Below are 14,756 nucleotides of genomic sequence, written 5' to 3'. Positions count from 1 at the left end.
TTGAGTCAATAAATTAATCTGAATTAAATAAATGAATAAAAAAATTACAACATTTTACATTTTAAATGATCATAGCTTTATGCCTCCCTCGCTCACACACTCGCACTCAGCCTAGAGCCCCTAAGGTTCCGTCCTAAACCTCTAACAGGGTCACAGAAGTCAAAGAATCACTCAGTGGTCTTAGTGTGAACTGTAATTCTCTCATACTCATGCACACCTTAATCCTAAACCCGTAACTGGAGCACTGTGCTCCTGAGGATGATGAGCTTGTGGGGTTGTGGTTCTTCGATACAAAGGTAAGACTGTAAGCATGCAGCACTCGCTCGTTCTCCCTCCGTCTCACCTGCAAAGGCCTTGCACGTGTCTGGAGTGTTGGAGATGTCCAGCAGTGAGCCCATAGAGAGCGAGTGCTCTGCCGAGGGCCTCTTGCGAGGGGGGAAGGGAGAGATCTCGGTCTCTTTAGCGAGTTGGGCCAGAGTGTCACGCAGACGCCGCCGCTTCCGATTACTAGTGGGTGTTGTGAGAGAAAGAAGGGACACGGCCTTCTTCATCGCCGGGCTCTCCGACTGGGTGACAGGACAAGAGGATGGAGAAAATTTTATATTTCTACAAAAATGGTATAACGAAGATTTCCCTGCCACTGTAGCAATTAATGCTTTTATAATAATTGGGGGGAAAAAATAAACAGAAAATGTTGTACAATCTTATGCAGAATTATTGTAACAACAAGAGATATACTGTTATGTTAATTATATTTAAACATCTTACCTCATGTGTACAAACTTAAAATATCACTTTTCTCATTTTTACTCAAATTATACAATTTAACTTTATATAACCAGCACTTATCAATGATGAAGCACTTTTTAGAAACTTTTTTCCTTTCCACTCACAACTTGTGGTTCATGGCTTTTATAAAAATAAATTTAGAGCACGGTTGTTGGGGGGAAAAAAATAGTAAATAAATAAATAAAATAAAATCACACGAATCACATACAAATGGCTAAACTGTGTAATATTTAATATATAATGGTATAACATTTCATTTTTTGTTACCTTCTCATATGAATACATAGATTCCCCAGCACGAGCATCCATCTGGATACTGCCCCAAAACCACTTAAAGGAGAAAATGGGTAGAAAATAAGTAGACAATACAAACCACACACACAAACACAGAGTAAATTTCACTAAGGAATCTAAAGAGCTCAAATGTGCCAATGGAAATGAATACAAGATGATGAATTCATAGTTACTCTTGATGTGCTGTGAGAACTGATCATAGGTCCTCACCTCCTGTTTTACAACATACAGTCTCTTTGATGGCACAAAGGGCAGCTCTTTAATGGAGTTCTCCTCCACCACCAGGTGAGTGCACTTCTCATCTCCGACCTCCAGAAACCGCCCTCCTGGAGTACACAACATGTTTGCAAATTAAAAATTACAATTATCTGAGTTTGTCATTAAAACAGACCTTAAAAATGATAGCACCAGGCAAATCCTATTCTTTCACCTTCTTTGGACAGAAAAGCCTGAATACTGCTCTATGAAGGAAAAAGGCAGTGATTATAACCTTGTTCCTGATGCCCTAAACTCCTACAGCTGCCAATACAGCCCTAAATCATCAGTGGAGATCATCAGTTTACTCATTTAACCGGTTCATGCAGAATGGTCCATAAAGATGGCTGGTTATTTCTTCAAAGAATTTCTGAAAGAGTAACCAGGAAAATCAAACAACAAATAGGCCCTCACTACTGTAAGTGAAGTGCTGAGGGATATTAGCACTTCTTTTATCTAACACTGAACACAGCACTTGGCATCACAAAGTGTAGAGTTAAAAAAAAAAGGTGGGGGGGGGGGGTTACAGTCCTACAATAGACCAATGCTTTGAAGTTTGTCAGCAGCAGCTGCTGAAGTAGATTTTGAAGATGATTCTTCCATACCATGCTTCAGCGTCCTTTCCTCCATATTGCATTTTTCCTCCTCAGAGAATCCCAAAAAGCTCAGAACACAGTCCTGAAACGGCGGCACTTTGAAGGCCATACGGAACTCCTCGTCTCCTGCATGGAAATTGCTGCAAGCAGAAGGTTGGCATCAGCCCTCTTAGCACAAATAACAACCTGGCATAAACATATGCTCTCACAAAGTACATGATTCAGACTTTTTGCACTGATTTTAATGAATCTCTGGAGAACTGAAAGCATAAGGTATACTGTTCTGGAAAAAATACCACATATCCTTAATCCTAACGTTATGAATGGCAAATAAAGTGTCACTGAATTCCCAAAAGGAGGAGATCAGAGTGATTTCTGAATGTAAATATCAATCACCTTTCACCATTCTTTATATTTAGACTTAAACACAGACAGACAGACAGACAGACAGACCCACACACAGACCCACACACAGACCCACACACAGACCGGCCCACACTCACACAGACAGGCCCACACTCACACACACACAGACAGGCCCACACTCACACACACACAGACAGGCCCACACTCACACACACACAGACAGGCCCACACTCACACACACACAGACAGGCCCACACTCACACACACACAGACAGGCCCACACTCACACACACACAGACAGGCCCACACTCACACACACACAGACAGGCCCACACTCACACACACACAGACAGGCCCACACTCACACACACACACAGACAGGCCCACACTCACACACACACACAGACAGGCCCACACTCACACACACACACACACAGGCCCACACTCACACACACACACAGGCCCACACTCACACACACACACACAGACAGGCCCACACTCACACACACACACAGACAGGCCCACACTCACACACACAGACAGACAGGCCCACACTCACACACACAGACAGACAGGCCCACACTCACACACACAGACAGACAGGCCCACACTCACACACACAGACAGACAGGCCCACACTCACACACACAGACAGACAGGCCCACACTCACACACACAGACAGACAGGCCCACACTCACACACACAGACAGACAGGCCCACACTCACACACACAGACAGACAGGCCCACACTCACACACACAGACAGACAGGCCCACACTCACACACACAGACAGACAGGCCCACACTCACACACACAGACAGGCCCACACTCACACACACAGACAGACAGGCCCACACTCACACACACAGACAGACAGGCCCACACTCACACACACAGACAGGCCCACACTCACACACACAGACAGACAGGCCCACACTCACACACAGACAGACAGGCCCACACTCACACACACAGACAGACAGGCCCACACTCACACACACAGACAGACAGGCCCACACTCACACACACAGACAGACAGGCCCACACTCACACACACAGACAGACAGGCCACACTCACACACACCACCACAGACAGGCCCCACCCCACACGCACCACAAGCCCACACACAACACACACCACACCACACACACACAGACAGAGCCCACACTCCAACACAACAAACAACACCACATCACACAAGCCACACAACAGACAGGCCACCACACCACAACACACACACACAGACAGGCCCACACACACACACACACACAGACAGGCCCGCGCTCACACACACACAGACAGGCCCACACTCACACACACAGACAGGCCCACACTCACACACACAGACAGGCCCACACTCACACACACAGACAGGCCCACACTCACACACACAGACAGGCCCACACTCACACACACAGACAGGCCCACACTCACACACACACAGACAGACAGGCCCACACTCACACACACACAGACAGACAGGCCCACACTCACACACACACACACACACACAGACAGACAGACAGGCCCACACTCACACACACACACAGACAGGCCCACACACACAGACAGGCCCACACACACACACACACACACAGGCCCACACACACACACACACAGACAGGCCCACACACACACACACACACACACACACACACACACACACACACAGACAGGCCCACACACACACACACACACACAGACAGGCCCACACTCACACACAGACAGGCCCACACTCACACACAGACAGGCCCACACGCACTCACACACAGACAGGCCCACACGCACTCACACACAGACAGGCCCACACGCACTCACACACAGACAGGCCCACACGCACTCACACACAGACAGGCCCACACGCACTCACACACAGACAGGCCCACACGCACTCACACACAGACAGGCCCACACTCACACACAGACAGGCCCACACGCACTCACACACACACAGGCCCACACTCACACACAGACAGGCCCACACGCACTCACACACACACAGGCCCACACTCACACACAGACAGGCCCACACTCACACACACACACACAGGCCCACACTCACACACAGACAGGCCCACACTCACACACACACACACACACACAGACAGGCCCACACTCACACACACACACACACAGACAGGCCCACACTCACACACACAGACAGGCCCACACTCACACACACAGACAAGCCAACACACACACACACACAGACAGGCCCACACTCACACACACACACACACACAGACAGGCCCACACTCACACACACACACACACACAGACAGGCCCACGCTCACACACACACACAGACAGGCCCACGCTCACACACACACACACACAGACAGGCCCACGCTCACACACACACACACACACACAGACAGGCCCACGCTCACACACACACACACACACACACACACACACACACACACACACACACACACACACACACACAGGCCCACACTCACACACACACACACACACACACACACACAGACAGGCCCGCGCTCACACACACACACACACAGACAGGCCCGCGCTCACACACACACACAGACAGGCCCGCGCTCACACACACACACAGACAGGCCCGCGCTCACACACACACACAGACAGGCCCGCGCTCACACACACACACAGACAGGCCCGCGCTCACACACACACACAGACAGGCCCGCGCTCACACACACACACAGACAGGCCCGCGCTCACACACACACACAGACAGGCCCGCGCTCACACACACACACAGACAGGCCCGCGCTCACACACACACACAGACAGGCCCGCGCTCACACACACACACAGACAGGCCCGCGCTCACACACACACACAGACAGGCCCGCGCTCACACACACACACAGACAGGCCCGCGCTCACACACACACACAGACAGGCCCGCGCTCACACACACACACAGACAGGCCCGCGCTCACACACACACACAGACAGGCCCGCGCTCACACACACACACAGACAGGCCCGCGCTCACACACACACACAGACAGGCCCGCGCTCACACACACACAGACAGGCCCACACTCACACACGCACACAGGCCCACACTCACACACGCACACAGGCCCACACACACACACGCACACAGGCCCACACACACACACGCACACAGGCCCACACACACACACGCACACAGGCCCACACACACACACGCACACAGGCCCACACTCGCCCACAGGCCCACACTCGCCCACAGGCCCACACTCGCCCACAGGCCCACACTCGCCCACAGGCCCACACTCGCCCACAGGCCCACACTCGCCCACAGGCCCACACTCGCCCACAGGCCCACACTCGCCCACAGGCCCACACTCGCCCACAGGCCCACACTCGCCCACAGGCCCACACTCGCCCACAGGCCCACACTCGCCCACAGGCCCACACTCGCCCACAGGCCCACACGCAGGCCCACACTCACACACAGGCCCACACTCACACACAGGCCCACACTCACACACAGGCCCACACTCACACACAGGCCCACACTCACACACAGGCCCACACTCACACACAGGCCCACACTCACACACAGGCCCACACTCACACACAGGCCCACACTCACACACAGGCCCACACTCACACACAGGCCCACACTCACACACAGGCCCACACTCACACACAGGCCCACACTCACACACAGGCCCACACTCACACACAGGCCCACACTCACACACAGGCCCACACTCACACACAGGCCCACACTCACACACAGGCCCACACTCACACACAGGCCCACACTCACACACAGGCCCACACTCACACACAGGCCCACACTCACACACAGGCCCACACTCACACACAGGCCCACACTCACACACAGGCCCACACTCACACACAGGCCCACACTCACACACAGGCCCACACTCACACACAGGCCCACACTCACACACAGGCCCACACTCACACACAGGCCCACACTCACACACAGGCCCACACTCACACACAGGCCCACACTCACACACAGGCCCACACTCACACACAGGCCCACACTCACACACAGGCCCACACTCACACACAGGCCCACACTCACACACAGGCCCACACTCACACACAGGCCCACACTCACACACAGGCCCACACTCACACACAGGCCCACACTCACACACAGGCCCACACTCACACACAGGCCCACACTCACACACAGGCCCACACTCACACACAGGCCCACACTCACACACAGGCCCACACTCACACACAGGCCCACACTCACACACAGGCCCACACTCACACACAGGCCCACACTCACACACAGGCCCACACTCACACACAGGCCCACACTCACACACAGGCCCACACTCACACACAGGCCCACACTCACACACAGGCCCACACTCACACACAGGCCCACACTCACACACAGGCCCACACTCACACACAGGCCCACACTCACACACAGGCCCACACTCACACACAGGCCCACACTCACACACAGGCCCACACTCACACACAGGCCCACACTCACACACAGGCCCACACTCACACACACTCTCTCTCTCTTACATGTTTTCCTTGTGTTCCCAGGCCTTATGAATCCAGTCTGGAGTGAGAATGGGTGTACCCATACAAACAGCCAACTACACATATACACACACACACAAAAAAAAAAAAGAAGAACAAAGAGTTAGAGAATGACAAATCCAGCCCCAATGCATTATATATATATGCCTAATGCGTGATTCAGCCTGATAAAGAGTGATAAAAAGTGAATAAAGAGATTCAAGAGTGATAAATATGTGCACCCATAATCAGACACTCTCCAAAAAGTTTAAACTTCTAATCTATAGAAGATGAATTTGCTTCAAATTTGGAGCCACAAACACAAACAACTGTCATCATTACAACAAAGCTCACTTGCAGAACAATACAAACGGAGACAATTTTTTATGAGAGCTTCTGTTTGCAAACAAAAACATTAACTGTTAAGCATTTAGAATTTCATATGCAGAGGAGTGGGAAGGTGAGTCAGTGCATATGAAGTTAAATAATTCGCTTTTGCGATAGCCTGCCTGCATGTTCTCTGTCAATCACAAAAACCTTGACGTGCCTTATTCGAACACCCTTTGTGCAGCCAAGCACAGAGCTGACTCTCGGCCAGGTTTTCAGCGGCAAAGGAGATGGGAGATTGAAAAAGTGAAGTGAACCCAAGTGAATCAATAAAACCAAGGGCTCTATATCTCGCCAAGTCTCTCAGGGAGGACAGAGCCATGCTTTATGTGGACTTTAGAACAGGGCTTATGGGCTACGTGCTAGCACTCCAAAGGTATTTGATCAGTCCAGATCTCCCAGCTCAGGAAACAACTTTTTTCTTTTTCTGCAACACTACAGTAGGTAAACGCTGCTGAATGTTCAACACAGTTGTTAGGTTCAGTGGTCAACAGGAATAAGCAAATGTGAATAAAATGGTTGTCATGGGAACAGGGAAAACCAATTTCCACTCATACAACAAAAACACCAAAATAAGGAAAAAATATCATTTTTGAAAGCCCATTTTTTTATTGCAAGTGAAATTTAACTGCTGCTGTTTAAAGCTCTGCATCCAATAGATAAAACACAAAATTAAGTTGTTTGTCCAGTAAATAGAGAATCCTGGCTTTATTTAGCCAAACAAAAGCAAAATTAGTTTAAATTGAAGGGTCGGCAAGGATGATGTTTGTACTAATTGATCAGGTATATAGAAAGGATTTAATCAAAACAAAGTCTATCAAAGAAATAACATAAAAGAATACATTTATAAATGTGAAGCTTTTAAAATAAATTTTAATTATTTAAAACAAGTCTGTCCTGTAAATCATAAGGCTGTCTGATTTTTTTTAAAAGTGGAAGAGCACCAAAAACATTTGAAAACCTCTGCTTTAAAATACCTGTAGTCCATTCCAATACCTGTAGACTTTGCTTTATCTACAGAACAGCATGTGTGACAACACCCTGGCCAAAACCCTGAAAAACTGTTGGATTTATCTTTACATTTAAGAATCTGTGAATTTTGGAATTTGTATTTGCAGCTGTGCATGTTTCCCTAACCTGATCTGTAACCCAAGTCAGTAAGTCTTCTCAGCCATGACCGAGATTAGCTCCTCACTCCCTCTCAGCAAGTCAGTGTGTAAATCAGTAAATCTTTCGAGCATTACTTGGATTAAAGAGGCATAGAAGAAAAGGTATTTTTTGCTGTTAGTCTGTCTGAGGTCCGCTGGTGAAATGCATGTGTGCGGAGATTAGTTAGCTAAATTACAACGATAAGTGAGTGAGCGATACCAGGGACATTCTGTTATATATATGCATTTGCTCTACAAAACTAATTTGATGGCTAAGTTAGCTAAAGTTGTGTTGTTTTATGTAGGTAAGCTATTGCTTTAAATATTACTGAAGCTAATAACTATTTAAAATGATTGGGTGTGCGGTTGTACTGTGGCTTCAACACGTTTGTAGCTACACACAATTAGTTAGCTATTTAATGCTAGTCACATTTCAGTGCAGATCTCATTAGTTAGCGTTGCTGCAAAGAATTTCTCAGAACAGAGAAGAGGAAGGTTAAGTAAAGTTGTGTCGTGTCATACAGGTGTGTGTCCAGGCATGAGATATCACTGAAGATAATGACTTATATTTAATGAAGCGGTGTGATAACGTATTGCGGTATAAAAGTGTTTGTAGCTACATACAGCCGTATGCATTGAACATTATTTTACTAGTTTACATTAATGTCTTCTGCTAGACAGCTATCAAACTGTGCCACAGTATATCTTCTGAAACAAAGAACACATCTCAAGGACAGTAATATGATGGATATATCTATTAGACCCTACATAAAGGACTGACCTCACAGTCATACATTAAAATACATCATAACACAGTTAACTAAAGAGAGTCAAATGATTTGATCGATATGATTTCTCTTTTAGTTACATAAGAAATATAATCCTTTCCAGCAACAAGGAGGTATACACAATCGAGCAGATTTAAAATCTTTGTGGCCCACTGAACTGAACTTGTATAATGATGCACAAACCCTGTATTTCTCCCCGTGAGTGGAATAGGCAATGAGATGGGTGACTTTAGCGCTGAAGTCCTTGCGGATGGTACCGCCCATATGATGCACCAGGTTAACTAGGTTTACCTGAGAAAACAAAATTAATATTTGAGACCACATGAAAGTGAAAATCTCAGAGAAAGTATTTTTCTCGTAGACCACTGAAACTCACCACTTCCTCTTTTTTGCGGAACCCGGTGAAACAGAGTGATAAGTTGAGCATTGTGGTAGAGTAGAGAGGACGGGATGCAAATGGCAGCGGCTATATGAGGAAAAAGAGAGAAAATTAAAAGGAAGAGAGAGAGAAAATTGAGAGTAATTAGCAAAGCCAAAAAAAAAAAAAACACACCACCTCTATAGATATGTACAGTAGTCTAAACCTTGAGCCTCAAAGACCTATAAATATACATGCAAATGCAGATTAAAAAGCCCTTGCTTTCGAACGTAGCTCAGTGATCATGCTATGCTATTACATATAGTGTACTACGATAATAGATAAGGGCAAGAAGCCACATCAAGGGATTGGAAGAGGTTGAATGACTGAGCTTATGTGTCAGCTTTCCACAAGAGTACTAGGAAAGTCTGTTTAAAGCAAAGAAGTGTGAATTCAGACTGTGTAAATTTCACTATATCATGGCCATCAAATTTTTATGAGCATATATGCAAGGGGGAGATAAAAGAAAACTAATGCAGAAGCCTTTTGCTTTCTTGCTATCAGAAGGAACCTGGCAGCCATGTGTGCACAGTACAGGCGCTGTGGCATACAAAAGATAACCAAGATGCATTTTGCAGTCTTTACACTAACACGCTAAAGCTGCTTAGGAGTCTCTTTGAAAAAGAGAATTTCATGTAAAAAAAAAAAAAAATAAAAAAAGTGTCAGATTTGCATTTAGTCTCTATGGGTGCGAGTTAAATCATGCCTTTTAAATGCAGGAACTGAAACAATTTCACTGCTTAAGGTAGAAACAAAATTCAAGGCATAGATACATGTCACATCCATGTGTGAGGCAATGATCGTGCGTGTGTGTACATTCATCCTTACCTCTCCCTTCCCAGCACAATGCAGTACCACAGGGGGGCCCAAAATGCGGTTGTCATTTTTGTATAAATAGCGATAGTCAGGAGACTGGAAGTCCTTCAGTACAAAGACTGTCTCGTACTCAGCGTTTTCTCCATCCCCAAACTCTTTGACATTGTCTGTCTTTATACAGGGGACATTTATATCCTAATGGGACATGCAAAAAGAGTCAAGTCAAAGAGACATTTTTTATAAAATGATGCAAAACAAAGAAACCAGCTACCAGTGATATGCAATATACTGGTGGGAACTACTTGGCATTTTATGATAAAACAAAAAAACCTTCCCTCAAAAGGTATTCTATTGTATGAAAATCCAGAGTGAGTGCAAAAAAGCAGTCCAGATTTCATGAGAGTTGTGCCTCATTGTAACATAAAAAAAGCACTCCAATGCAAAATGAAATACAGATTAAATACATTCCTGTGAAGCAGCAGGGACAATTTTAAAGACAGAAAGACACACAAGGACAGTTTTTCTTCTGTTTACTCAAGGCTGGCCAACTGCAGGTTGAAATAAAGAAAAGATCTGGATCTCAGGAAGCTATTGCTGTAGCATATACCTGGAGAAATCAGGCTTTTAACAAGCTACATTTCTCTCATACTGATAACATGTTAGTGAATTCCAGAACTCCCACTATTCGAGTATGCGAGGGGAAATAAACAAAAGAAGAAAATTCATTAGGTTAAAAAGGAGCACCGGCGTGGATTAATCATTACCCAGATTAGCAAACACTGATTACAGAGACATAAAATACCATGTTAGATATCACAGTTAGGAAAGACTGATTTAGTTCACCACAAAGTGTTAAAAGTAAAATTTATAAACAGGGAGTGATCGCATAGGTTTCCGTTACAATACTCATGCAGCCAAACCCTCCATGGTGACCTCAAGCATGCAAAGAATCCCCAAACTCTGCGACATACCATATTGACTATAGATTTTATTAATTTCTCTCCCGACTCTGAGCCCGGGTCACCTTCTTTAATCTTGACCACTGGCACCTCCATTACTTGGATGGCCTGTAAGGAGGAAAAAAATTAAGCAGTCCACATCAACCTGGCATCCCATGGCTTCCAAATTCAGCCTAGTATCCATGTGAGCCAGAAGGCGAGAACTTCTAACAAATGTCAACCCAAGTCTGGGAAAGAAAAATTCTGTGAATTCAAAGTGGCGAGTGGCCGATTCTCTTAGCTGTTGCTTTTTGCCTCTGATTAGGCTGTGTGGATGTGCCACTACTGCAAAGAGGGAGCAGGAACAGAGCGTTTCAAAAAGCCTGGCCAACTGACAGCCCTCTCATGCCTCTCAAGGGCAAAAAGAGGAGGATTTCTGGACAGAGGCCGGGACTTGACACCAATTTAAAAAAGCACATACCTCCACCTGCTTTTTCCCCCCACATCCTTAACTACTCAGACACTTTACATGCAGCCAAGGAGGAACATCTTAACCTCACCCCTGGGCTCTTTCTGGAAGCCAAAGTGAAATGCTAAAAACAAACAGCTGAGGAGAAATTCAAAACTTGCCATCTGAAATTCTTTGACGGTTCCACTCCCTAAATCTAAAACGCACTGTATGACTCCACGGCCGAGATCAAAAGCGTTCGCCTTGTTTGAAACTTCCCGATTTGTCAGCCGGCGAAGCTGCTCCCTGGGCTAAGCATGGTGTGTCAAGCCATAAAAACTGACAGGGTAAACTACTTTATTAAGACAATAAAATGAGCAGTGTAGTCTGATTTCTTTTCTAATTTTAGACCAAAATGCACATACCCAATGATACGCATGAGATTTAATAAACGCATATTTACAGCTACAAAAATAAATAAATAAAGTCAGTGTGTGTGTATATTATAATACATGATACACACTGCAATAATCACAAGAGCATGGGATCGTGAAGTTCTGGCTAAAAAGGATGTTAACAACTTTATGCTTTAGAGATTTAAAAACAGCATCTTATCAGCCAGTAATTTTGCAAATATTTTTTGAAGAAATGTCATTAAAAAGATATTCTGATTATTATAATTATCATATGATTATGATTAGAAAAGTGTATTGTGACAGATCATACAAGTATTATCATACCAGTATCATCACCATGTTGTCCAGCATTTAACTGCAATCGCATTTCACACCCTGAATATTCAACATTTTATGCCTGATGATTTCAATAGAAATGCTATCGACGGAGACAAGTTTCTTTTTTCCCCTCCCACAGCAAACACTAGGTGTGCGAATCAAAAACATGATTTAGTTAATAAAATAAAGATAAACATAAGACAGTGTTCAAACAATCTGAGATCAAGCGCATACAAAGCCACAAAAGACTTCAAGACAAGGTAGTCATTGTCAGAAGTAAATTTTTTAAAGGATGCGTAGGAGTAAAATGTCAACATTTAAAGTGTAGAACATTTCGCTCCTGACGGCACTCTCATTTAAAATGGAAATTGGGCTGGCACCTGAATGCAAACATGTTGAACAGATTTACTTAACATGAACAATCTCAGCTACTCTATCAAGGTACACTTTCAATTCGGCACAATGTCTCCGATGAGAAAAGAGGGGGGCTTCTACAAATACAAAAACACAATTCTATCACACATATTTGCTTGTAGTGGACTACTCCTGCTTTCATTCCTTCATTAACAGTAAACTCAACTAAGCGATGCAAATCACAATATTAACCGGACGCAGAAAGAAAAACATGTCATCATTAAATTCCTGACTTGAGGTAAGCAGGAAAACGGCTATTAATTACAGCAACGTTTCACCAACAACAAGACAAACCATATGGACAGAAACTGTGAAGCAAGACATAATTCTTGTACAGAAAACAGGAAACGATGTCTGCACTGATCTGTTCCCAGATATAACGTCCAGATCTCAAGAAGGGTAAAAATACCCTTAACAGCAGAAGAGGGGTGGATTTTTGTTGTCCGTTTGTTTTTATATTGCTTTTCTAAGCGGGTGGTAGACTCCTCCCACTTCCTATCTACCAAAAAAAAAAAAGAAAAGAAAAAAATTCTTCAAGCATTTTCCAGATGCTTCATCTTTCCTAAGGTTAGGTTACTGTTATTAACTGCTATGTTTCATATGTCCATTATCTTGTACATACTATGATTACACTATGACCATACTATGTAATAATCTGCAATAATTAGACTATTATTAATTTTGCCACAATCTAGCAAACCTCCAGCTCAATCAGAATGCTTGCAAAGCATCTGTGTGTGTGTTTTTTCATGTGGGCTCATCTGCATATGACTACCTTAGCCCTTGCTTTGTCAACTGTATACAACAACATTTTCCATTAAGACAGCAATACAATTTGATTTTTTACCTCAAGTGCTTTTACAAGTGCTGTGTCGCTGCCCACTTCCCCCACAAGCACAACCCTGGTCTTCACTCTCCGCAGCATATCTGAAAGACATTTTAAAAGCCCAGCAGCAGAGTAAGCCTCATAGGAAATACAAAAGCTGTCATACTGAACGTACAAAAAGAGGAGGGAGAAAAAAAAACAAAACAAAACAAAAAGACATCCAGTCCCTGTTGCAAGATTTGAAAGAAATGACAACACGCCAAAAGATATGACAGTTCATCAAAAGAATTGACAGCAGGGAGCAAAGGGCCTTGTTGTTTACCCTCAGCGTCGTCCGAGGTCAGGCAGAGAAATGTGTGGTCCTTGGAGGTCTCCGCCATCCTAGAGTCAAAGACGGACGAGTCCACCAGCAGGCTGCGGATCGTCCCGAAAGTGCTGTCGGCCATGCTGTCACGACCCGATTCTGTCCAGAAGAAAAACTCATTGAGGTCTGAAAGACCTTGAGAACAACCAGAGTAGCTTGTATTTAGCATTACTGTAGGTTATTTGTAATACTGATCCCTGGTTCGAGCACGGGCTACGGTCTGTCTGAGGTTCTCCAGTGTCTCAAAAACACACCAGCAGGTAGATAGGCTATACTAAAAATAGCACCAGGGTGTGAAGAAGTGTGTGGTGCCCTGCAACAATCTGGTGTCCCATTAAGGTTGAGTTCCCACCGTGAATCTGGTGCTCTCAGGATAAAGCACTTACTGAAGATGAATAAATGAGTAAATAAATAAATGTTTTCATCACTTGAGTGGTTTCCCATGCAGTTGTTAGTCTAGATGTGCAAATCATCATATACAATAACTGAACGTGACTAAAGATGAACAGAGAAACAGATGAAATGACACATGTATAATGTGAAAGCAACGTGCAGGACATTGTTTTACCATCTGCACAATAATTAGACCATGAGCTACTTAATATTAGGAAAGTGCACCTTTCTTATATCAGTTTTCCAGTAAACAAAGTAATGTAGTATTGA

At 45.2% G+C, this 14,756-nt stretch overlaps 1 protein-coding gene across 5 annotated transcripts in view; it reads right to left on the bottom strand.

Moving 5' to 3' along the window:
* The window catches only part of ect2 (epithelial cell transforming 2), a 31,240-nt gene that overhangs the window by 15,986 nt on the left and 498 nt on the right, over positions 1-14,756 (bottom strand). For 3 of the 5 annotated variants that reach the window (XM_060881403.1, XM_060881431.1, XM_060881422.1), the window contains exons 2-12: positions 14,052-14,192; positions 13,751-13,830; positions 11,341-11,436; positions 10,382-10,564; positions 9,512-9,601; positions 9,319-9,426; positions 6,816-6,889; positions 1,944-2,074; positions 1,294-1,409; positions 1,057-1,119; positions 344-566 (exon numbers count right to left, since the gene is read on the bottom strand). In XM_060881403.1, coding sequence (XP_060737386.1) covers positions 344-566; positions 1,057-1,119; positions 1,294-1,409; positions 1,944-2,074; positions 6,816-6,889; positions 9,319-9,426; positions 9,512-9,601; positions 10,382-10,564; positions 11,341-11,436; positions 13,751-13,830; positions 14,052-14,175 — 1,288 coding nt within the window. In that variant the 5' untranslated portion in view covers positions 14,176-14,192. The remainder of the gene's footprint in view (positions 1-343; positions 567-1,056; positions 1,120-1,293; positions 1,410-1,943; positions 2,075-6,815; positions 6,890-9,318; positions 9,427-9,511; positions 9,602-10,381; positions 10,565-11,340; positions 11,437-13,750; positions 13,831-14,051; positions 14,193-14,756) is intronic. The other 2 variants (XM_060881413.1, XM_060881437.1) reach the window with 1 other exon arrangement.

Source organism: Tachysurus vachellii, chromosome 1, assembly GCF_030014155.1.
Source record: "Tachysurus vachellii isolate PV-2020 chromosome 1, HZAU_Pvac_v1, whole genome shotgun sequence".
In the NCBI taxonomy this organism is placed as follows: Eukaryota; Metazoa; Chordata; class Actinopteri; order Siluriformes; family Bagridae; genus Tachysurus; species Tachysurus vachellii.
Note: the sequence above shows the minus strand (reverse complement) of the source record. Positions and strands in the feature narration are given on the sequence as shown.